This window comes from Typopeltis vanoorti, chromosome 1 (genome assembly GCF_054136105.1).
Source record: "Typopeltis vanoorti isolate ZY-2024b chromosome 1, IOZ_Tvanoo_1.0, whole genome shotgun sequence".
NCBI lineage: Eukaryota > Metazoa > Arthropoda > Arachnida > Uropygi > Thelyphonidae > Typopeltis > Typopeltis vanoorti.
In genome coordinates, this window is record NC_143549.1 from 173,231,903 (window position 1) to 173,256,288 (window position 24,386).

The 24,386-nt window shown below is 38.7% G+C and overlaps 1 protein-coding gene across 1 annotated transcript in view; it reads left to right on the plus strand.

Annotated features, from left to right (window-relative positions):
• Positions 1 to 24,386, plus strand: part of Dhc93AB (Dynein heavy chain at 93AB) — a 1,274,973-nt gene that overhangs the window by 1,221,747 nt on the left and 28,840 nt on the right. Inside the window, exons 62-63 of the mRNA XM_090403805.1 lie at positions 6,707 to 6,851; positions 20,485 to 20,708. Coding sequence (XP_090259931.1) covers positions 6,707 to 6,851; positions 20,485 to 20,708 — 369 coding nt within the window. The remainder of the gene's footprint in view (positions 1 to 6,706; positions 6,852 to 20,484; positions 20,709 to 24,386) is intronic.

Here is a 24,386-nt window from a genome sequence, read left to right on the forward strand (position 1 = left end):
GGGACAAACCTGAAGAGTAGAGAGGATGTTGTGGCCTTACAAGAACACTTGAATAAATTGAGTGTTTGGGCACGGGAATGGGGATGTGAGTTCAATGTTGCAAAATGTAAGGTTTTAAAATTTGGAAAACAAAAACGGGATGCAGGATTTATGCTTGGTGAGGATATATTGTCGGAGGTGGAGGAAATAAGATATCTGGGGGTGATGGTGGATAAGGATCTGAAATTTAGGGGACACATGGCTGGGATTGTGAAGACAACACAAAGGCTTCTAGGAATGATGCAGAGATCACTGACTTGTAGAAGTTGGGAGATTCTTGTTCCGTTGTATAAAGCTTTTATTAGCTCACACATGAACTATTGTGCCCAAATTTGGTCACCTGGTTTTCAGAAGGATGAAGAGATGTTGCAGAGGGTCCAGAGTCGGCTGACTAAGGTAGTTTCTATCCTCTGGAATATCAAGTATGGGGAGAGATCGAGAAGATGCAATTGCAGAGTCTGGTGGACAGGAGGAGGAGGGGAGATATGATAGAGACCTACAAGTTATTAAGGGTTTTTATAGGATCAGTGCTGAAGAGGTTCTACAAAAAATAGTGGGAAATCAGGAGAGAACCAGATGTCATCCCTGGAAGCTGTATAAGGAGGGTGTGAGTAGGGGACTAAGAAGTGTTTTTTTTTTTTCATGCAGAGTTGTGAATGATTGGAATGCCTTGCCAGAGAGTGTGGTGTCTGTAGAGAATTTGAGTATGTTTAAAGCACGGTATGATGAGCTGTGTGTTTGATAACAGGACCTCCTAGATAAGTCTTTGACTCCATGGGAGTCTTGGGTAATAATAATAATATTTATTATTAATATTAATAAATATTAATAATAAATTATTATTATTAATATTTAATGGGGGTCTTGGGTAATAATAACAATAAATATTATTATAATAATAATAATATTTATTTTTTTCCCCTACCTGTTGTTGGCAGTTTTTCTCAGTTTTTCAATGCCATCTGGAGACTATCCATGTCCATATAACTACTATTGAAATTGAGTTATATGGAGATGGATAGTCCATTGGTAGCTTACTTTGAGGAATGGTGGTCAAATTGGCTGGCAAGCAGTATATGTAGATATATTGTCTCAAGAGGTGACAGTGGAGTATCACAGAACCACTGTTGGTTCATATATATTATGGTATAGTTCAAAGTTTGAGAGGGAATGTTTATTTGTGTGCTCATTATGCTAAGCTGAAGAGCCATTTCAAGAAACTCTGATATTGATGTCATTAAGAGGATTTGAACAGGTTGGTACTCACAGATGAATGAAGATATCAGTTCAGTGTAGCTGAGTGTAAAGTCATGCACCTTTGACAGAGATAATGGAACGAGATGTACTGAAGGTACTTTGTCTAAGAAGGAGAGGTAGTTGGAAAGCATTTAGGAGCATTAGGGAATAGGAATTTAAAGTTCAGAGACACACTCTAAAAGTTATAAAGGTACCAAAAAAATTACTGCCATACTGACAAGTTGGGATAAGACATTGCTCAGGCCACAACTTCTATGCATAGATCTGGTCACCTGTGATAAGACCATCTCTCAGGAATCTGGAACATTGAGTATGAGGAGGGGATTAATGGCATATGCCCTTCAGAACTTGACAGGCAAGAGGAGAAGAGGTGATATGATTGAGACATACAAGGGTGGTGCTACCAGATAGATATAGAAAAGATATTGCATATATAATAGGTGTAGAAGAATGAGAGGGCATCTCTGGAAACTGTATAAGAGTTTCATGTGTAAGAAAGGGAAAGATGATTTTTTGCATGATGAGTGGTGAATGCTTGGAGTACATTACCAAGGTGAGTACCATGTTCCAACACTGAATATTTTCCTTGTAGTTCCACATACCTGTATATTGTTTCCTCACAGAAAACTTTATAGTTGGCTGCCACCCAAATGATCACCTTAAGGTCACTATAGCAAACTGGAAAGAGATTTGATCTTATGATATCATCAGATCTTGATCCTCCTCCTTGTCCCTTCTTGAGGGACAAAAAAATGAATTTCTTGTCCCTCAAGAAATTCATTTTCATTTTCCTTATTTCCAGATACCATTTCTTTATTCCAGCCTACTGGTCAATTTTCCTATATAGTTCTTTGTCATTGTTCTTTGCATTTCCTATAGCATCCCATTAAATATCTCTTTCTATCTAACTCCATCTTGCACCATACTTCTTCAAAAAAAACATTACTGCTATTTTTCTCCTTACATTTTCAACTTCTTTAGGCATAATTCTTCTAGAACAGCAATTTTCAACCAGTGTGCAGAGAGAGGTCTTCAGGTGTACTGCGAGATTTATGAAAACAAATTAATTGAAAGAAATAATGTTGTAATTTGTGCATTTATTTATTAGTATCTGGTCTTCCCTTTTCTTGTGTGTGTAAATCAATCAAAATTATGCCAATTTTTTTCCAGATCATCAAAAAAATTAAAAGAATATATTTTTAGTGTGCCACAGAATTTTAATAATTAGTCTAGGTGTGCCGTATTATGGAAAAGGTTGAAAATCACTGTTCTAGAACAACTCTCATCAACAACACTTTCCTTCCCTTCTTTCCCTTCCCTTCCAGTCCTCAAGAAAAACATCATACCCTCCCATTTCTCTATAATGTTATTATCCCCATTCAATCATCTTTTACCTATTCCAACAATTTTCAAATGAATAAAAACGCTGTATGGAGATTTGCTATTAAGAGGTGTGTTAGTTGAGAGTTTGACGAAATCGTACCAGCTGGGTGCGAACATAAAGGACGTCAGCAAATCTATTCGAGTGCAAAAACAGAGGGTGAAAGAGATGATAATCGTGTCAGGAACAAATGATTTGAAAGAAGACAAAATGGAAATGATAGAGGATGTGAGAGAATTACTTGAGGTAGCAAAACAGAAGAGTGAGAGAGTTAGGATGGTGAGTATTTTACCACGGTATGACAGTGAAGTGTTTAGAAGGAGGGCCATAATTGCCAATGACTTTATGCGTGGGTTATGCATAGAGAGTGGTGTGGAATTTGTGGATGTGTGGAGTGAGTTTGATGGGCGAAAGGATTTATATAAGATGGATGGGTTACATTTGAATGGATTTGGTGTACGGAGGCTTCAAAAAGTATTGATGAATGAAGTGGAAGTGGATGTACAGACTCAGGGAAACTAGATTTATTAAGTGGGGGGTGGGGAGTAGATATGCAGACTTTAGGGAGGCAGTTGAGTGTATGAATGGGTATAATATGCCCGAGCGAGTACGAAGGACAACAAATCAGAATGGGATAGTTAGTATAAGGCATCAAAGTAGGGATGGGACTAATGGGCTTCTGCAATTCATGTACACTAATGCCAGGAGTATTAGGAACAAGAAGGAAGAGTTTTTGGCCTTGGTTGGCACTTCCAGGCCACAGGTTGTTGGTATTAGTGAAACATGGCTGACAGAAGATGATAAAGCTAGTGGGATCGAATGCGACGGGTATAGCTTGTTCAGGAGTGACAGGGAGAATAAAAAGGGGAGGGAGGAGTGTTATTGATGATAGCTGATGAGTTGCTGCCAAGGCATATAGAAGTTGAACTGCAGGATAGAGAAAAGAGCACATTTGAGGCTGTTTGGTGTGAGATAGAGTCTAGCAGAACAAAATATACAATTGGGTGCTGCTATAGACCAGGTGATGGAATAGATGGTGGGGATAGTATGCATAGGCAAATAGAAGAAATGAGTGGAAGGAGGGTAATTATTATGGGTGATTTCAATTATGGTAACATTGACTGGAAAGAGGAGAGGGCACATGGGAGGAAGGAATTGGATTTTATGCGGTTATTAAGGGACAACTAACTGCGACAGCATGTAGTAGAAAATACCAGGGAGCAGAGAGTGCTTGACCTAGTGATTGCATCTGAGAATGTGGCTGTAACAAACATGACCATGTTGCCACCAATTGGTGAGAGTGATCATAAGGTCATGACTTAGGAGGTAGCTAAAGGAGTGGAATTTACAATTAAGACATGGTACATGTTGAATTACTGGGCTGGTAAGTATGACAAGCTTAGGAGTGTGCTTGGCTCAGTGCCATGGCATGTAAAACTGCAAGGGCTGGATGTTGATAGTGCATGGGAGGTGGTTAAGAAGTGTTTGCAGGAGGCAATGGTTGACTGTATACCAAGAGTCCGAATAATAAATCAAATAGGGGTTAAATGGATGAATAACACTAGTAAGCTTGAGCTGCAAAAAAAGAAACAAGTCTGGAGGGAATTTAAGGAGAAAGGTGACCAGCAAGCGCAGGAACAGTATAAAGCTCAGGCCAGGATGGTAACAATGGTGGTAAGAAAAGCAAAAGCGGATTACGAAAGAAAATTGGCCATGCAGGCTAAAGAGAATCCCAAACAGTTTTTTTCAATACATTGCAAGTAAAAGGAAAAATGTTCATGGTAAAATGATTTTAAAAAATGCTGAGGGTAGGGAAGTAACCGAATCAGTTGATATAGTGGAATTACTGAGCGAGCACTTTGCAAGAGTATATCATCCAGGTGGTGACATTGCAGGTATGGAAGAACCAACAGCTTATACTGGAATTGTGATGAATGCAGTAGAGGTAACTAGTCTATTACAGAACCTCAATGTCAATACATCTGTGGGATTGGATGGTATACCAGCTCATGTCGTATGTGAAGCGGCTAAAGAATTGTCAGTGCCTTTGACCATTTTGTTTAATTTGAGCCTCGGGTCTGGTTCAGTTCCAAGGGGGTAGAAAGAGAGGAAAATATTTCCGCTGCATAAAGGTGGTTCCAAGGCTGCTGTTGAAAATTACCGGCCAATCAGCATAACAGGAATCATTATCAAGGTCTTAGAGAAAATAGTCAAGAGGAAAATACAAGATTCGATAGATGAAAATGGGATACTGTATCAGGGACAGCATGGTTTGTGAAGGGTAGGTCATGCCTCAGTAACTTGCTCACGTATTATAACACAGTGATGGCTGAACTGGATAAGAGTAATGGGTTTACAGTGATTCTACTGGACCTTGCTAAGGCCTTTGACAGGATACCACATGGAATTCTAATCATTAAATTGCAGCATATGGGGATGGATATAGGGTTGGTGAGATGGATAGGAGGGTGGTTGACGGAGAGATATCAGAGAGTGGTTTATTCAGGAGTAGAGTCCAAAAAGACAGCCTGTAACTAGTGGCGTGCCACAGGGTTCTGTTCTTGGACCACTGCTGTTTAATTTGTTCATTAATGATATAGCAAAGGATATGAGAGGAACAGTTCATTTGTTTGTGGATGACGCTAAGTTGGGTAGGGCAATAGTGAATGCAGATGATATCAAAATTTTTCAAGATGATTTGGATAGATTGGAGATCTGGGCTAAGGAGAATGGATGTCAATTTAATGTGGCAAAATGTAAGGTTATACATTTTGATTGAGACATTCAAATTACTGAAGGGTTTCTATAAAATTAATTCAGGAGATATTTTTGAGAACAGGACTGGTTGTGGGAGGACTAGGGGACATCCATGGAAACTGGGCAAAAGTGTGGTTAGTAAGGGTGTTAGAGCTGGGTTCTTTACTTTTAGAGTGGTGAATGAGTGGAATGGGCTGCCAGAGTCTGTGGTGGATGCTGTGACAGTGAATGAGTTTAAGGTGAGGTATGATAGATACTGTATGAATGTCAAATAGTTGTGATGAATATGATTTGGGGCCTCCCTCAATGAGTCTAAGTACTCCCTGGAGTTGCCCGTAATAATAATAAGCATAAACTCTGTCAGCACAAAAATTCTCATCTCTCCCTTTTTTTTTTTTTGATATTCTTAACATTCTTAAATAAACACATCACTACATTTTTGGATGCATCATCACCCTTTCCCATGCTACCTTTACACTCTGACTTCACCACCCACATTTCTCTCCATTCACATTTTTCCTCATTTACCCTATTATTTTCTCTAGACTCAACTATTACTCTTGCATCCCTGGTCATCCCATTCCTTTGCCATCCCCACATGCATTCACTACAGCTTCAAACATCCTAAAGCTGTGCATCCTTTTCCAACCTGAATCCCTTCATTTTCTTGTCTGTCATGCATTCCTGTTTTTCTCATTCTCTTCTCTCACACTACAACCCTCCCCTCCCCCCCCATTCACAAGCCTTTCAGTTCCACTTCTTCCACTCTCCTTCTCTTTCACATTACCTGTTACTTCCTCTGATCTCTCGTTCTCATAGTTCTCATTACACTACCTTCCACACTTTTCTCCATTTCACTCTCACCAAATCCATTTAAATGTAATCCTTCACTTTTATACAATTCCATCTGCAAATTAAATTCATCCCACACATTTACATATACACTAATTTCTCCTCATTTATGATACATACCAACATACCACTCATGATTCACTCTTGGTGTCTCAATTCATCCTTTTTTGTACATGGAAAATGCACTAACTACCTTTAATACCATGTTGTTGTCTTTCACTTTCCTCTATTATCTTTTGATATCCTTCTAACTAACCAAATCATCTGTTCTCACAACCGCTACTAAGTACGTTGCTCATTTACTTCTCAGATCTAATGCACTCATCCTTCCCGCTAGAAAATAAATCTTGTGCACTCTTTAATATGTGTTTTTGATCTTTCATTTTTTATTTTAACTTTATTTTGATATTTAATTTATAGGGAGAGCTTACTGCAACATCTGATATTGAAGAATTAGGAAATTCTTTATTTCATGATCAAGTTCCTTTATCATGGATAAGAAAATCACATCCCACTTACTGCAGCCTTACACAGTGGTATACCAATTTGCTGCTTGCAGTTAAAGGTAAGTATAACAGCATTATCAAAAATATTATTATTATTAATTTGTTATTATTGTTATTATTCTTATTCTTATTATCTTAAGCCCCCCATAGAGCCACAGATTCATCTAGGAGGTCCCTTTTGTCATACACATTCAAATTCTCAGCAGACACCACACTCTCAGGCAATACCTTCCAATCATTCACAACTCTCCATTCAAAAAACCTTCTTCTCACTCCCCTGCTCACACCCTCCTTATACAGCTTCCAGGGATGACCTCTGGAAGGAGGTCATCCCTGGAAGGTCATCCCACATAAAATGGTGGGAGACTGGGGGAAAATCCAGGGATTTTCCCCCAGTCTCCCACCATTTTATGAAAAACCTCTTCAACGTTAATCCTATAACAATCCCTTACCAACTTGTATGTCTCTATCATATCACCCTTCTTTCATCTATCCACTGGGCTCTACAAATTGCATCATCTCAACTTTCTTCATATTCAGTATTCCAGAGATCAGAAACTATTGTGGTCAATTGTCTCTGGACTTCTACAACATCGCTTCATCCTTTTGAAAATGAGGTGACCAAATCTATGCACAGTAGTCCATATGTGGCCTAATCAGAACCTTATACAATGGAACCAGAATATCCTGATTTCTACAAGTCAGTGTCCTCTGCATCATTGCCAGAATTCATTGTGTTCTCCTCACAATTTTGGCAAGATGTCTATTCAATTTTAGATCCTTATCCACCATTACTCCAAGATCTCTTATTTCCTCCACCTCTAATAATATATCCCCACCAAGCATAAATTCTATATCCCATCTTTGTTTCCAGAATTTAAAATCTTACATTTTGTAACATTGAACTGGTATCTCGACTCCCATGCCCATTCATTCAATCTATTCAAGTCTTCTTGTAAAGCCAGAACATCTCTACTCCTCATAGTTTGTCCCAATTTGCATCACCTGCCAACAAGTGAATATCCCTATCCAAATCTTCACCAATATCATTGGCCCTAAAACAGCCACCTGAAACACACCACTAGTGACTTTCCTCTTCCAAGATATTGCTCCCCATAAACCGACTTGCACTTATCACATAACCATTCTCCAATCCAACCCCATCTGCTCTATGACTATCAAAAGCCTTTGCAAAATCTAAGGATACTACAGTGTATCCGTCTCCTCTATGAATGCTTGGCGCTGACACGAGCCAGTTATCTTATGTACTTATGAATCTACTTATGAACTCTTTAAATATCCTAATTATATCCTCTGCAGCAGTTGTTCTTATACCATTTTCTCCAATCAATGTCATATTTCCATAATCATTCTTCTTCTTTTTTTTTTTTTTGCTGGCTACATATCGAAAGAACTCCATAGGATTTGTTTTGACTTCATTAGCTAACTGCTATTCATATTTCACTTTTGCAACTCTTACCAACCAAGTCATCTTCCTTGCATGTTCTTTGTAATCCTCATGGAATTGATTCTACATTTCTTCTACTAGAGAGTTCTTGAATATCCCCCAAACTGCATTGATCTCCTTTCCAGCTAACTCTTCATTCCATGCTACTCATGCAAGCTGTCTCCTGAGCTCCTCATAATCACCACATTTGTAGTTCTACCTATACCCTTTTCTCACAGAGGTCCTCACACTGCTGGCAACCACCGAGGTAATCACTTCATGGTCACTCTCACCAACCAGAGTGATTTGATACCTCGTTTATAATTACATCCTCTGATAAGATGAACAAATCCTCATGTGTGCCCTCTGTTAGATACTGCCTGAGGTAGTTGTCTCTCAAGGAACTTATTTTTTTTACTTCCAGTTGCTATCTCATCATTTCAATCTACATTAGCTTAATCAAAATCACTCATACTGATCACCCTTTTCTTGTTTGCTTGGCTAATTTGATTATACATCTCATGGTCACTACTAAGTATTTCATTCTCTTCATCTCTGTCTCTCACCATACTGCCTGAAAACCACTCACACTATTCTCTCTTCCTTCTCTACCTTGTATGAACATAACTCTTTTTCTATCATCAATAGCGCTTTCCCTTTCCCTTTCTACTCTTTCTATCTTCACAAAACACATTATTCCCTTCCATCTCTATTCCTATCAGGATGTCATCCTCATCCAAGCATGTCTCAACTTATTGCAACAATTCTTGGGTGAACAGACTCAATCAATGTAACCATTTCATTTACTTTGTTTCTTACACTTCTAGCATTTGTATACAAAGCAGCTCATTCCTCTATCTATAGTAAGTTCCACTGATGTCACTTATTAGATGTGACTTCTCCATTCTTAATTGAGCCATTTGTTTTTATCCTTATTCATCCAACTGTTCTCACTTGATCCGAGGTCATCCTCTTCCCTTTTTGTCTACACAGCATTCACATCCTCTTGGAGCATCACCTTTTCTCATGCTATGTTCTCCTGTCCACCCTGAGCCTCTCTGTTTTTCCTGCACACTTGTTCTCTCATTCTCTATACTCATGCTACTTATTTCTTCATATTGAAGAAGTGACTAGAATGAGTATAGAGAATTTCACATCGCTTCTTACTTGATCAGATTCATTCTCTGCACTAATTTCTCTGTCTTCCAGGAGTGGTTTCTCCAAGTGGCTCATACCAAAACCATTCAAATACAGTCCATCACTCTTATACAGTTCAATTCATCCTTCAAATTTATTCCACACATTAATAAACTGCACTCCTTTCTCCTCACACATTTCCACTAACATATCATTCACGATCTTTACTTTTCACCTCATTTCATCACCTCATTTGCTCACTTACTCCTCATATCCAATGTCACAATCACTTATGAATCCCCTTGTCCACCACACCTCTAATAATTGAATCCCCATACGCCATCTGCAGATTTTTTGTTACCTCTTTCATACCAATATTATTTGGTTTCATTATTTTTACTCTTCCATATGTATCTCAAATTCTCTTAGTTTCATGCACCCATTTTATCTCTTGCCACATCTTAACCAATTCAACTTCCAAATCTCGCATCACATTTTTGCTCTCATTCACTCTCTCAATTTTGTTGTCAGCCATAAACACTTTTTCACAATCAACTCTGCTCGCCACCTTACGTTTAAATGCACTCTGTTTTTCAACTTTTGCTACACTTATATCTCTTTCATCCTTCTTGCCATTGATTGTTAAATTTATCAAGTCACTCATTTGCTTTTTCAAAATCTTTATACCATTTTTTTCACTGCACTTTTACACTGTCCCTCTTTTCTATCAGATGAGCACTCATCCTCCCTATGGTATTCTTGTTGCTAACACTTCCAGTTACCAACAAGAAACCAGTCATCGAGTCATCATTCAGCTCACACTTTGCACACACACCCTCCTTCCATCCTCTTTAAATATAAAGAAATATAAAAACTTAGCAGTAAAAAGAAGTTAAAGTAGCAGGCAGTATAAGGGAAAAAGGAACCGAATTAGAAATCTCCTGATTAAGTTATGTATAAAAGTAGCTAAACAAAAATCATTGAAAACATAGGAAAATATAGAAAGGAAATGTCCAGAAATTTTAAACAAAAATGTTGGGATTATTTTTTTAAAAAAATGTCCTTAGAAATGGAGGGAAGAGTACCAGAAAGGAGTAAGGATAAAGATATCCTGGATATCTAGAGTACTTTATTTTTAAACACTACTTTTATTTCTTTTCTTTTTTTATTTATTTTTATTATTATTATTATTATTATTCAGGCCTCCATAGAGTCAAAAGACTCATCGTGGGAGGTCCTTCCTAAGAACATAAAGTCTGTCAAGACTCATCAAGGGGGGCCCCCCCCCCCCTAAGAAACATAAAGTCTATCATACCACTCCTTAAACTCATTGACCTTACTCGCTCTCACCACTAAATCAGGCAATGCATTCCATGGTTTAACCACCCTCCACGCAAAAAAACCACTCCTCACCCTCTTGCTCACAGTTTCCTTTCGTAACTTTCAGGGATGGCCTCTTGTCATCACTCCTTCCCGCTGTTCAACCAAGTGAAAGAACTTCCCAGTGTCAACTCTGTAACCACCTCTCAACAGTTTAAAAGTCTCAATCATATCACCTCTCCTTCTTCTATCCACCAAACTCTGCAGAAAATCCTGAATCCAGTTCGATCTGACATCCAGACCCATGTACTGCAACTTAAATATCGGCTTATCATGTGGCACCCTGTCAAATGCCTTCGCTGAGTCTAAAAAAATTGCAGTATATGCCTTTCCCTCATCTAACGTTCTTGTAACTTTATTATAAAAGGCTAGCGTATTGCTAAAACAAGAGTGCCCTTTCACAAATCCATGTTGACTCTCACAGATAACATTACCCTCATCTGCCCAATGCCTTATATGGTCCCTCAGTACTTTCTCCAAGATCTTAACAACTACTAATGTGACACACAAACTGGCCTATAATTAGATACTTCCAGTCTTTTACCACCCTTATGCAATGGCACTATCTCACCTTCCTTATATTCCCTGGGCACCTTTCCTGCAGCCAGACTTTCATTGAAAAGTTAGGTTAAAGGCACTGTCAGTTCCCTAGCACATTCTCTCAAAACTCGTGATGAAATACCATGCAGTCCCAAAGCTTTACTGACATCCAGAGTACTCAGTATCTGAAACACACTCTCCTCCTGTACCTCTAAACCTCAAACCTGCCCTATCCCTCTAGCATTAAAACTGACTCCTCCAGAATGAAATACTCCAATAAAGTATTCATTGAACAATTCCACTATGTTCTCTGCATCAGTCACTCTATTCCCATTTTTATCCCACAATATCATTCTTCCACAGTCATCTCTCCTCTTACTGGCCACATATCTAAAAAATTCCCTAGGATTTTCTTTGGATCTTAGGGCCAATCTCCTCTCATGTTCCAGTTTCGCTTTCCTTACCACACTAGTCACTCTTCTGGCCTGTGTCTTATATTCTTCATGCATCTTCTCTTCACCTGTCTCCTTATATCTCTTCCATAGCTTCTTTTTCACATGCAATTCCTGTTTAATATTGTTTGTCATCCACTTTACTCCAAATTGTGTCCTCTTCCTCACTCGCGGTATACAACTTACCATTGCTGCTAACAAATATTCTTTCACAATTTCCCACTCACTATTGATATCCCGGCCTTCCAATTCCTCCCTCCATGAAACTTCCTGAAGTTGACGTCTAAGACTATTATAATCATCTGCATTGTAATTCCACATAAGTTCCCATCTCTTTGATACTCCTGCATGTCTATTCATTTTCGAAGTCAAAACCATATAGTCACTCTCTCCAACTGGTGGGAGAGATGTCATCTCAGTTATTATCAACTCTTCTGATGCTATAACCAAATCCAAAACTCTTGAACCTCTTGTTCCCTCTGTTACATGTTGCCTAAGATATTTGTCCCTCAAGAATTCTAGAAATTCCATTCCCCTATTGTTACATGCATCTTCCTCTCTCCAATTTATACTACTGTAGTTAAAATCTCCCATAACAATCATTCTTCTTGCACTTGCCAAACTTAACTGTCTAAACATCTCCTGGTATCCATCCTCTGTGCTCCTGGGTCTGTAGCAACACCCCACTAAATATCCTGTCTTGCCCACCTCTACCTCACACCATATGCTCTCAAAATCATTTGTCTCACTGCCTTCCAAAGCCTCCACTCTTAGAGGACATAAGTCATCACTTATCATAAGCAGTACCCCCACCACCACGCTTTCCCCTCATATCCTGCCGAAAAATGCTGTACCCAGCGACTTCTATTCCTGTTATTATATCCTCTTCTGTCTGGGTGATCCCAATAATTTTTGGCCAGGCTGATGCTATCTGCGCCACCAATTCCTCTCCCTTATTCTGGATACTCCTGGCATTAGTATAAAGCATATAAATGCCATTGTTTCTATACCGAGCATTATCCCCTCTAGACTCCACTGGGCTCAGTGTTACCTGATGTCGTCTCCCTTCTCCCAAGTATCCATTCCCACAAGAGGCCACCCCTGCTATTATCCTCCCTGGAACACACACTGACTCGTTCAGAATAGCAATCTCTCCAGATGCCTACCACACTAGTCACTCTTCTGGCCTGTGTCTTATATTCTTCATGCATCTTCTCTTCACCTGTCTTCTTATATCTCTTCCATAACCTCTTTTTCACATGCAATTCCTGTTTAATATTGTTAGTCCTTCCTCATTCAAATGTAAGCAGTCTCTCGCATACAATTCCTCTCTTTCCTCAAACGCACTCCAAGCATCCACATATACCAGTCCTCTCTTGTCGCACATTCTAGCTATTATGTCATTCAATATTGCTGCTCTTCTGCTCAGCTCATCATTATCATACCTAGGCAACACGCACACTATTTTTCTTCCCTCTATCTTCTTCCATACAGCCTCAAGCAAAAATCTCATATCTGTTGCTGCCCGACTTACATTACCACTCAAGTCATTTGTTCCTAACATCAAAATTATGTGAATCCCAACTAAAAAAAGGTTGTAAACCTCTGGGGTGGGCTGAGAATTTGATAATCTGATGCCCCGCTCCAGAGACAAAACATTCACTCAAGCTAGTAAATGAGGTATCCAGTGATAAAGTAGTGACAGAAAAGCAATTATGAAGAATGCAATCATGAATATATTTCTATACTGGACGCAGAAACCATTATTTGACATGAAAAGTTGGATTATGGACTGAAGATATTCAGTTGTCTGGATGCGAAACAAAGTAGCAAGCATAAAGTGATTAGAAATGATGTCATGCAGTGCTGTTCAGGGAGGGATGAGATTTGAATCGGCTAGACATTTGGAAAAATAAATAGGAGATTCTAAACTTAGGGATCAACAGATTTGAAGCTGTATATTCTGTTGGTGAGATCATACAGGAAACAGACAACATCGTGGGAGTAATGGGCAACAAGAGTCAGGAAACACATTACAAAAGACAGACAAAGATAATCTAGTGGATTGCTGCAATATTGAGGAGGATACTGACGCAGATTAAATAATTATGTGGCAGCTCCATTGTACAGATTTTTGATCAGACCACATTTGGAAAACTGTGAGCAAATGTGGTCACCTAAATTTTGAGGGGATGAGGAAACTCTAGAAAGGGTGTAAAGATTATATTAGGATTTTGGTATGTCTCTTTTCAGTACAGATTGAGAGAAAGTAAACTGCAACATGTGGTAAATTAGACAGGAAGAGAAGATGTGATATGAATAAGATATAAGATACTTCATATGGTAAGCCAATTTGGTTGGCCAATTCATTAGCATATCCAACTTCCAACTTATAGGCTGTGGATTTGAATCCCACCAAGAACATGGATGTGATTGTCTTTAGATGGGAAATGAATTTCATTTTCCAGTGTGAGAACTGGGTTGTCTGGATTAGGGCTTTCATATTATGCAAAAATAAATAAAGTGGAAGTTATATTAAAAAGAAAAAAAAAATGCAGAATTTGAGTGGCACTTATGACATTGGTACTGAGAAGTATGTTATAATTTACAAGAAATTATATTATTATTTTCATCCTTATTTTATTGAAATGAACAAACAGAAATTATCTCAGTCAATAACTACAATGGCTTCCAGTCATAAAGACTAGGTTAAATTATTTTTGTAAATGCTTTCAACTAAAAGTGAGTTAGCCAGTCTCATGTAGCACTGAAAGGGTTCAATCCTAGAAACTCAGATTTTTCATTCTGCAAAACAGACAAACCATCTTGAGAATACATGAAACTGACTGACAGACAGTAGACTATGCAGATAATATTGTTAATATTAATGTTAATAACAAATAACAGCCAATGATGGAAAATTAACTTGACTTCACAGAAACTTATTAATGCTCTTCTTTCTTTCATGGTTACATGGTGGTCAGCCTTCACTGTGTAGTATTATAGAGTAAAACTCTGTGTTATATCACTTACTTTAATTACAATAAAATAGCACTCAACATTTTAACCTTTACATCAGAGTCACTATCAGAACACACACACACACACACACACTAGTTCACAAGCTCCTCAGGAGACACTACAGTGAGCTAAATAACTGCTCTGGTCAACTGTTGGCCCTAACCTGACATAAAGTGAGAGGCAAAAATATGATAACTGCATTTTTTTTTAATTTAAAAATAAAAAATAATAAATAAATTATTCACTTAAATGTATTTTCACTGCTAAATATATCAGTGAAAATATGTCAGTGGTTACTGGTTGGGATTTTCCTATAGTCCCATTATTTTTAAGTCCTGTTTGTAGTCTGAGGACCACTGGTTCAGTATTAATTTCTATTCTTCCTGGGTTCTGTATCCAACATGCTGAGATATTTGTTGAAGTTCTTTCTTTAGATATTACATAGTTACAAATGAGCCATTTGAATTCTTGAGACTTTTAAGCCATCATTCTTATTAAGATTGTGCTGATGGACTAAAATTAACAATATATTTTTTTTTTGAATTGGCATTCATATCAGATTTAGGTATGATGTAAGAACTGATTGCCCTTCCAGTCAATTCTTTGGGTTTGAATTGCATAGTCAGAAAGGTCTGATTGTTTGTGATAAAAGAATCTGATGCATCATTTATGTTCTTTTCATTTTGGGATTGTACAACCTGTTTCACCTAGATAATAAGTAGGTAAGTTACATGTTTCACCTAAATAAGTAAGTTTCATCATGTTGTTCCTGGCAGATATCTTTAACTTAGTTTTTTCCAAGTGTTGTCAGTATGTGAGGCTGCAATCAAGTGCAACACTGAGGTAGAAAGGGTTACTTTCATGAATCAGAGTCGTGTTTATTTTATTTTTAGTTTGAAAGCTGAAACAACAGTTTTGCTGGTGTTATGGGATAGTCCCCAGTTTTAGAGTAATTTTGCAGTGAGCTCACGGTTTCATTGTGGCTTTGGAAGGTATTAGTTTGGATGGCAATTGCTATGTTGCCAGCTTAGATAAACTTTTGATTGGCTGTTGGAGGAATGTCACTTACATATAGGTTGAATGGATCTGGGGTGAGGTCAGATCTTTGTAGCAGGGTTCCTGTAGTATAAATGTTCTACTTTTTTGTGAATTATTATTTATTATTGTTATTATTATGTAACACCTCCAGGGAGTCCAAAAGACTCGTCGAGGGAGGGCACCTACTTTACAACTCTCTGTCTCCACCACTCCATCAACCGCAACTACCTTCATCATCTACACCAACGCCATCTACCACCGACCACCACCAGTATTATTTTCACAGAAAATCACAAACATCCATGCCCACGGCAGGATTCGAAACCGCAGCCTTTTGGCTGGAGAGCGGATATGCTAACCACTCAACTAACCAGGCTGGCCAGTAGTGAGTGGAATGCATTGTTAATACGCATTCCACTCACTACTGATGTCATGAAGGTTACTGTAATAATAATAATAATAATAATTAATAAATATCCTAACTTTTTGATAACTCATGAGACAAAAAACAGCTTAGAAAAACAATTTAGATGAACCTTTATTTTTCTATGGGAGAGCATTTGTTCTAGTAAAGTTTTTTTTTTTTGGCAGTTTATTATTCTAGCTGTTTTATACAGTAATCTTTGCTTCCATGCAGTGTCATAAGCTGATGTTAGGTCTATGAAGGTAGTGCCTATTTTTAGAGAAATCCAGAAAAGAATAATCCTTTCAAAATGTTTGTAAGGAGTATAGTGCAGTAGTTGTTAGGGTTGGCAAGACTATTATCTTTGATTCATGCCAAAGTTTCAGGAGTCATTCAGTATTATTGAGGAGAAGAAATTAGGTAGCCAGGTTTTTGCTTTTAGGCAAAGGTTAGTAAGAAAATCTAGAAAGATGCCATCAATGTCAGGTGCTTTACCTGTTTTAGTTAGTTTGAGGGCTGCATCAGTTGCATTTAAAGTATTCATCTCTAATTTCATTGAGCTTGCCTAGATGCAGGACATGATGAGAAACATTTTTTGTAAAAACAATGGATCTCTTTTTTGGTATCTGTGGGAATTTTGGGTTTAACTTTTTGTGCTAAGATTTTTGCAATACAGTTTGGATTTTCTGTGGTGAGGAAAGGTGTGAAAAGTAGAGTTTTTATATGAACAGCAGTTGGTGAGTGGAATGTGTTGTTAATATGCATTCCACTCACTACTCAGTACAAACTCACCACTGACTCCATGAAGGTTACTGTAATAATAAAAATAATCTTCTTCTTCTGCAGCTTCTCCCACTTAAGTGGGGTCACTATTGATGATGAGTCTCCTCCACATCCTCCTGTCTTGGGCTGTCACCACATCCAAGTTCTTCATCCTCAAGTCCTCTTCTACCAGCTCCCTCCATCTCTTCTTTGGCCGCCCACGCTTCCTCCTTCCTTGCAAATCCATCTGCATGACCCTTCTTCCCACATATTCATCCTCCCTCCTCATCACATGACCAAACCATCTCAACCTTGCCTCCTGTATCTTCACTCCTAAGTTCGTAACTTTCACTGTTCCCCTTACACAGTCATTTCTCAGACGATCCTTTCTGGTTACACCACACATCCACCTAAGCATTCTCATCTCTGCTACTTCCATCCTGCTGATGTTATTTTTCCTCAGGGCCACAGTTTCTATAGCATACGTCATAGCTAGCCTCACTACTGTCTTACAGATTTTGCCTTTCAGATTGATCGGCACCCTCTTATCGCATAACACTCCAGCCATCTCCCTCCAGTTCCTCCAACCCGCTTGTATCCTGCATCCCACTTCCTTCTCAGCTCCTCCATCTTCTTCCACTGTTGAACCTAAATATCTAAAGTCCCTCATCTTTCTGATAACATTTCCTTCCAACTCCAGATCTGTCTCCTGGCTGCCACTCACTGTGCAACACATATACTCTGTCTTCTGCTCAGTCTCATACCTCTCTATTCCAGTACTTTTCTCCATCTTTCCAGTTTAGCTCCTGCTTCTTCTCTTGAATCTGCACACAGCAAGACGTCATCTCCATGCAACATTGTCCAAGGTGCATCTTCTCTCACCACCTCCATCACAATGTTAAACAGGAACGGACTTAATGCTGACCCTTAATGCAAGCCAACTGTTACTTGAAAACTTTCTGTCTGTCCCAGACAGGTCTGAACACTTGTCTTCACATTTCTTTACATCTCCCACACCAACCTGACATATTTCTCTGGAACCTTCTTCTCCCTCAGACACCTCCAGACTTCTTGCATTGGCACTCTATCGTATGCTTTCTCCAGAATCAGTAAATGCCAGATATAGCTCCTGTTGTTTCTCTCGAAATTTTTCCATCATCTGCCATAACCCAAAGATAGCATCTGTTGTTGATCTACCAGGCATGAAGCCAAATTGTTCCATTGCAATCTCCACCTCCTTCCTCAATCTTCCATCAAGAATCCTTTCTAGGATTTTCATTGTGTGGGACATCAGCTTTATTCCTCTGTAATTTTTACAGTCTTGTGCATCCCCTTTACCCTTGTAGATGGGGACAAGAGTACTCTCTCTCTCTCCATTCCTCGGGTATATTTTCCTGTTGGCAAACTTTCATGAGCAGGTCCCACAGCAGGTCAACTCCCTCTTCCCCCAGTGCCTTCCATGCCTCCACTGGAATCCTGTCGGGGCCCACCAATTTTCCGTTCCTCATCCTCTTCATGGCCTCCGTCACTTCCACTCTACTGATATTCTGCACCATCCCCTCAGAAGGCTGCCCATCTTCTCTGTGAGTCTTTGTATTTTCCTCATTCAAAAGTCCCTCAAAGTATATTCTCCATCTTTTTCTTATGTCCACATCCCTCCATAATACTCTTCCTTCAGCGTCTTTGATCTGCCTCACATGTAAGATGTCCTTTGCTGCTTTATTTCTACATTTCGCTAGTTGGTAAATTTTTCTCTGGCCTTCCTTTGTTTCTAATTGATCATACAGATCTTGATATGCCATGGCCTTTGCCTGTGCCACAACTCTCTTGGCTTCTTGCTTTCTCTCTCTGTACACCTCTCTATCCTCTTCCACTCTTGACTCATCCCACTTCTGCTTTGCCTTCCTCTTAGCTGTCACTGCCACTTGTACATTATTATTCCACCCACCAACCCTCCTTCTGTTCTGTAATCTTTCCAGATGTCTCACCAAGCACCTTGATTGCACAGCTCAGGATTACTTTTGAATTATGTTTCCACCAATCTTGTACACTTTCCAGTCCATCCGAAATCCTCTCTAACACCCTCTCCCTAAAACGATTCCTCACACTCTCTTCTTTTAAGCGAAACCACTTAATTGTCTTCATCCCATGGCTTCCAGAGGTTCTTATCTTCGATCTTATTTTAAAGTCTGTGCACAGCAGTCGGTGTTGCTGTGCCACTTGATCTGTTGGAATTATTTTACAATTTTTCACAACCTTAAGATGTTTTCTTCTAGTCAAAAAAATGTAGTCAATTTGTGAACTGTTGTTACCACTCCTAAATGTTATCAAGTTTCTTCCCTCTTGTAGAAAAACAAGTTCACAATTGCCAAATCAAACGCTACTGCAAAGTCCACAACCCTCTCTCCTTCCTGATCTGGTTCGTCATTCCCACTCCGTGGCCACCATGCACCCTTTCACAGTCTCTTTTCTGTCCCCCATGTGTCCGTTCAAGTCTCCTCCGACAATCACCATCTCGTTTTCTTCCAGTTCCCTCATTTCTTCATCTAACACGTTCCAGAATTCATCTTTCTCCTCTGCTGTACAGCCAACTTGCGGGGCATATACACATAATACGACCACCCGCTCTTCTCCAAGACCCAGTTTCATTCACATGATCCTATCATTCCTTCTACCCACTTCCAGTACTTCGCCCTTCATTCTGCCACACACCACAATTCCTACACCATTTCTTCCCTCGTTATTCCCTTCAGAGTAGAACAATTTATATCCATCTCCCAGTTCCTTTGCCTTCCCCCCCCTCCTCCTTGTCTCCTGCACACATAAAATGTCCAACTTCCTCTTCCACATCATGTCTTCCACCTCTCTTCCCCTTCCAGTCATGCTTCCAACATTCAGTGTTCCTACTCGCAACATCCTCTCCACCTGCTGGGCTCGCTTCTTTAACCGCACTCGCCCTTGATGCGATAGCCCTCGTCCACTTCTCACAGCTGTAGGGCGATGTGGCTGCGTGTCGCTTAAGGGGTATGCCCTAGCCCTTATATCATTTTCTCTTTGACTCATATCATAGCTAGAGCTGGCAGTGAAGTTTTACGACTGGATGCCCTTCCTGTCATCAACCCTTGCCATTTATCCGGGCTTGGGACCGGCACCTATTCAGGCTAGCTTGCCTCCTTCGGTGACTGCATAAGACGAAATGACTTAGCAAGATAGGAAAGATTCACTCCTAGCCCTTGAATACTCTAATAGCATCAGGGGGAAGGAGCCAGGAGAGGAGAAAGAAGCAAAGAAAGAAAAATAAAAGAAAAATAATAATAAATAAATATCCTAACTTTTTGATAACTCATGAGACAAAAAAAAAGCTCAGAAAAACAATTACAAGGAATTAAATTTAATGGATTTGTTTTGAATTTTAATGTTGTTTTATTGCCTGCTAATTTAAATTTAATTCATAACACTGTGAAACAATAAGTTTATTTTTTATTTGTTTATGTTTTTTCTATTTAATTTAGATCTGGAAATCTGGGTGTCGGACTTTGCTCTGCCAGCCTCTGTATGGCTACCTGGTTTTTTTTGCCCTCAAGCTTTTTTGACAGCCGTACTACAGACATGTGCACGTAAAAGTGGAATACCAATTGACAAAATTATTTTTCAGTATGATGTCACAAAAAAGACTAAAGAAGAATTTACAGTTGCCCCAAGAGAAGGAGCATATATACATGGTTTATTTGTAGAGGTATGTTTTTTGCTCTCCTTGCATAAACATTAAATCATTATTTGTGCATTGCATCTGTGTGTGGGGGGGGGGGGTTACAGTTGGACTCATATGCTTCAGCTGTATGTTTCTTTCTCTCTACTGTAACCCAGTAAAAACACAAAATGCTGGTCAACATCCATACACAAGCCCATCTTTCAACTTCAGACAAAAAATCTAGTATGGTAAAAAGATGAAACTGAAACATGAAAATCACATATCAGTGAAAAAAAAATGGACAGTTAACAGAGAGACACATTGCATGTGTTGTTAAAGCCACACAGCACATTGTTACTGTGATAATGACAAGAATAGGAATGGAGATTAATATGTGATTAATTGCAATAAACATGCATGTTCTTACTCATGTCTCGGAAACAGCTGATACATCAGGAAGAGTGGATGCAGAAGATGCAGAGTTCATTTGTATCGTATCTGGCGTAAGATAAAGGCTAACAGAAAGATGGAATTACATAGTAGTTGTTTCAGTAATTCTTGGTGCCTTTCGTGATGTGACACCTCTTGGCAATTCGTATGGTAAAGTATAACCTCTGCATCACTACAACCTGAGTATTTACATTTTGGGTCTGCCTACTCACTGATAAGACTTCAAAAAAGGTCAAAACCGGTCTGGGTAGTGACCCCCCCCCCATAATGTATAACATCATACATGACCACTAGGAGATGTGTTTTACATTATGGGAAAATACTAAGGATAGTGATCAGAGCTTACTCCACCTTTACTACGAGTTGCCCCTGTCATGAAAGGTTTGCTCTCGTTTGGATATGCAAAACTTTTATAGTTTCTATATTCAGCATGAAACTCTTGTAGTTTCTCTATTCGGCTTTGAAATAATGTTGGATTCAATATCCACTTAATTTGAATAATCATAGTAGTAGTTATTATTATTATTACTGTCATCGTTTTTCTTCTGTGGGACATTGCATGGGTATTGTCTTGGTGTGCAGGTTTAGAGCGGTGAAGTAATGGTCTGCTACTTTGCACTTTATGACAGATGCAGTGTAACTATTTGGTGATGCTCGGACGTTTATATGGTCTAGACAGGAGGCAGTGATAATATTTCCGAATATCTCTTCTCTAGTACATGATGTTATTGTTGGTATTAGATTGTACATGGATAGTATGTCTAGGTATTGTACAGTATTGTTCTGGTTTTCATTTGCAATATTTATGTTTATGTTGCCAATTATCATTAGGTGTTCGGTTGAGCATATTTCTTGGCTTGAAAGCCAGCAATTGAGTTCGTGTAAGAATTTTATCATGTTTAGGTTTGGTGGCCTGTAAATAGCATTTAGTATTATGGGATGCTGTGTATTCGTGGTATTAATGAGTTCGAGACAGAGGGTTTCAGCATGCTCAAACTGATAGGCCATTTCTTTTGCTATTAATTTTTGTTTCATAAATATTAGTATTCCACCCCCCCTCTTCTTGTTTGGCAGCATGATCTATGTTGTTGGAAGCCTGGAATTTGGAAAGCAGTCGCTTCGTCATTAGTTATGGATACTTCTGTAAGAATCAATATATCAATAATATCAGTGTAATTCCTCAGATAAGCCTGTAATAATAACCAATGTTTTCGGATGCTTCTGATGTTAATATGCAAGATTGTGAGACCTCTCGCTTGTACTGTGTGTTGTTTCCATGCATCAAGCGATTCGAAAGTACAATTACTGATGTATGTTGGTGTAATTACATCTATCTGATGGTTCACATTCATTTTTGTTGTGTTGAGATCTTCTTATTGAACTAACTTAGAGTCTTTTGTTTCACTCTGGCAACCTGTCTATATCTTCCGAGCTTTTTATTTGTATAGACTTTGAAGTCTGTGACTTTCTCAAGAATATTTTGGCATCTTTGATCCATAAAAGTAGATACTTTTTTTCTGTTTTTTCCTTTCTTGCTTGGTACAAAAGATTCTGGTTGAAAGGTGTTAAATACTCAGATAGAAAGATTGGCGTATTGTCTTGCAATGCATTTAAATCCTTGACCACTGGTTTTTTCAGTCTGCTGGCTTTTATGAGATTGTCTCTTGTAGCCTTGCTTGTCAGATAGATTGTAGCCTTGCTTGTCAGATAAAAACACTAATATACAAAGCACCATGCCAAAATATACTAAGATACGCTATAACAACATATGCTTTCTGTGCACCCTACAAATTAAATAGATTAATGTCGCTACAGTACAAAATGACAAAACTGATCTTTTGGGAACAAAGAGAAAATCACGACCTTATAAACATTGCAATGGCAGAACACAAAATACTGACAGCAAAACATTTATGTCATTATGCAGCCTTGCTAAAAAATTATTTCGATGCCAACTACAGGACAGTTAGAAATACATACCGTATAACAAGACCTCAGACTACTAATTATATCACATATAAATACAATAATCACTACGGAAAGGCCACGCGAAACTTCTACATCCCAGACATGATAAACAAATTACCTTTTGAATACAGAAACCTTACAAACTACAATGGCCTGAAAAGAGCTCTAAGGACATACTACGAACAAGAAACACGCACCAAAAATACCACACAAACTTAATGAAACACAGTATATTCGCTCAGGCTTCCAGTTCAGCGACGCATCAGTACATTCCAATTTATTGTGGGGGGGGGGGGTGCGTGCGCGCGAATTTCTCAATCATAGATTCCGTAGCATCCTAACACAGCAAAAAAAAAAAAAAAAAACCATAATAACCAAGTGGTGTCATCCTCAGATAAGCTTACATTTAAGCTTTGAGGATGAAAGGAAAAAAAAAATTAGTTCTCATCCAAGATGTATCATATGTAACGAAATGCATGTTATGTATGTATCACAAGAAAACCAATGTATGTATTATATGTAAACCAATGTACGTAATGTAAATATCACATGTAAACAAATGTAAAGTAATGTATCATATGTAAACAAATGAATGTAATGTATATAATAACTGTAATAAATGTATGCAATGTAAAAAAAAAAAATTATCTTAAAAGTAAATCATGAGTTTACACTGTATGTTTGTGAAAATAAGGACACATAATATTCATATGTGTAAATACTGTTGTGTCATCAGTCGTTGTTAAGATCTTGGAGAAAGTAGTGAGGGACCGAGTACAGCATTGGGCAGATGAAGGTAATGTTATCTGTGAGAATCAACATGGATTTGTGAAAGGACGCTCTTGTTTTAGCAATATGCTAGCCTTTTATAATAAAGTTACAGGAACATTAGATGAGGGAAAGGCATATACTGCAATTTTCTTAGACTTGGCAAAGGCATTTGACAGGGTTCCACATGATAAGCTGATATTTAAGTTGCAGCACATGGGTCTGGATGTCAGATTGGTCAACTGGATTCAGGATTGGCTGTCTGATAGGTATCAGAGAGTTGTGTATGGTGGAGCAGTTTCCAGGAGGCAGAGGGTTACAAGTGGGGTCCCACAGGGCTCAGTACTAGGACCTATATTGTTTAACCTTTATATCAATGACATAGCCAGTGGATTGCAGGGAGATATTCAGTTGTTTGCAGATGATGCGAAGCTGGGAAGGATTATTAGTAATAGTGCAGATGTGGTAGCCCTGCAAGAGGATTTAAATAAGCTAGATAGATGGGCAAATGAATGGGGGTGTCAGTTTAATGCAGCA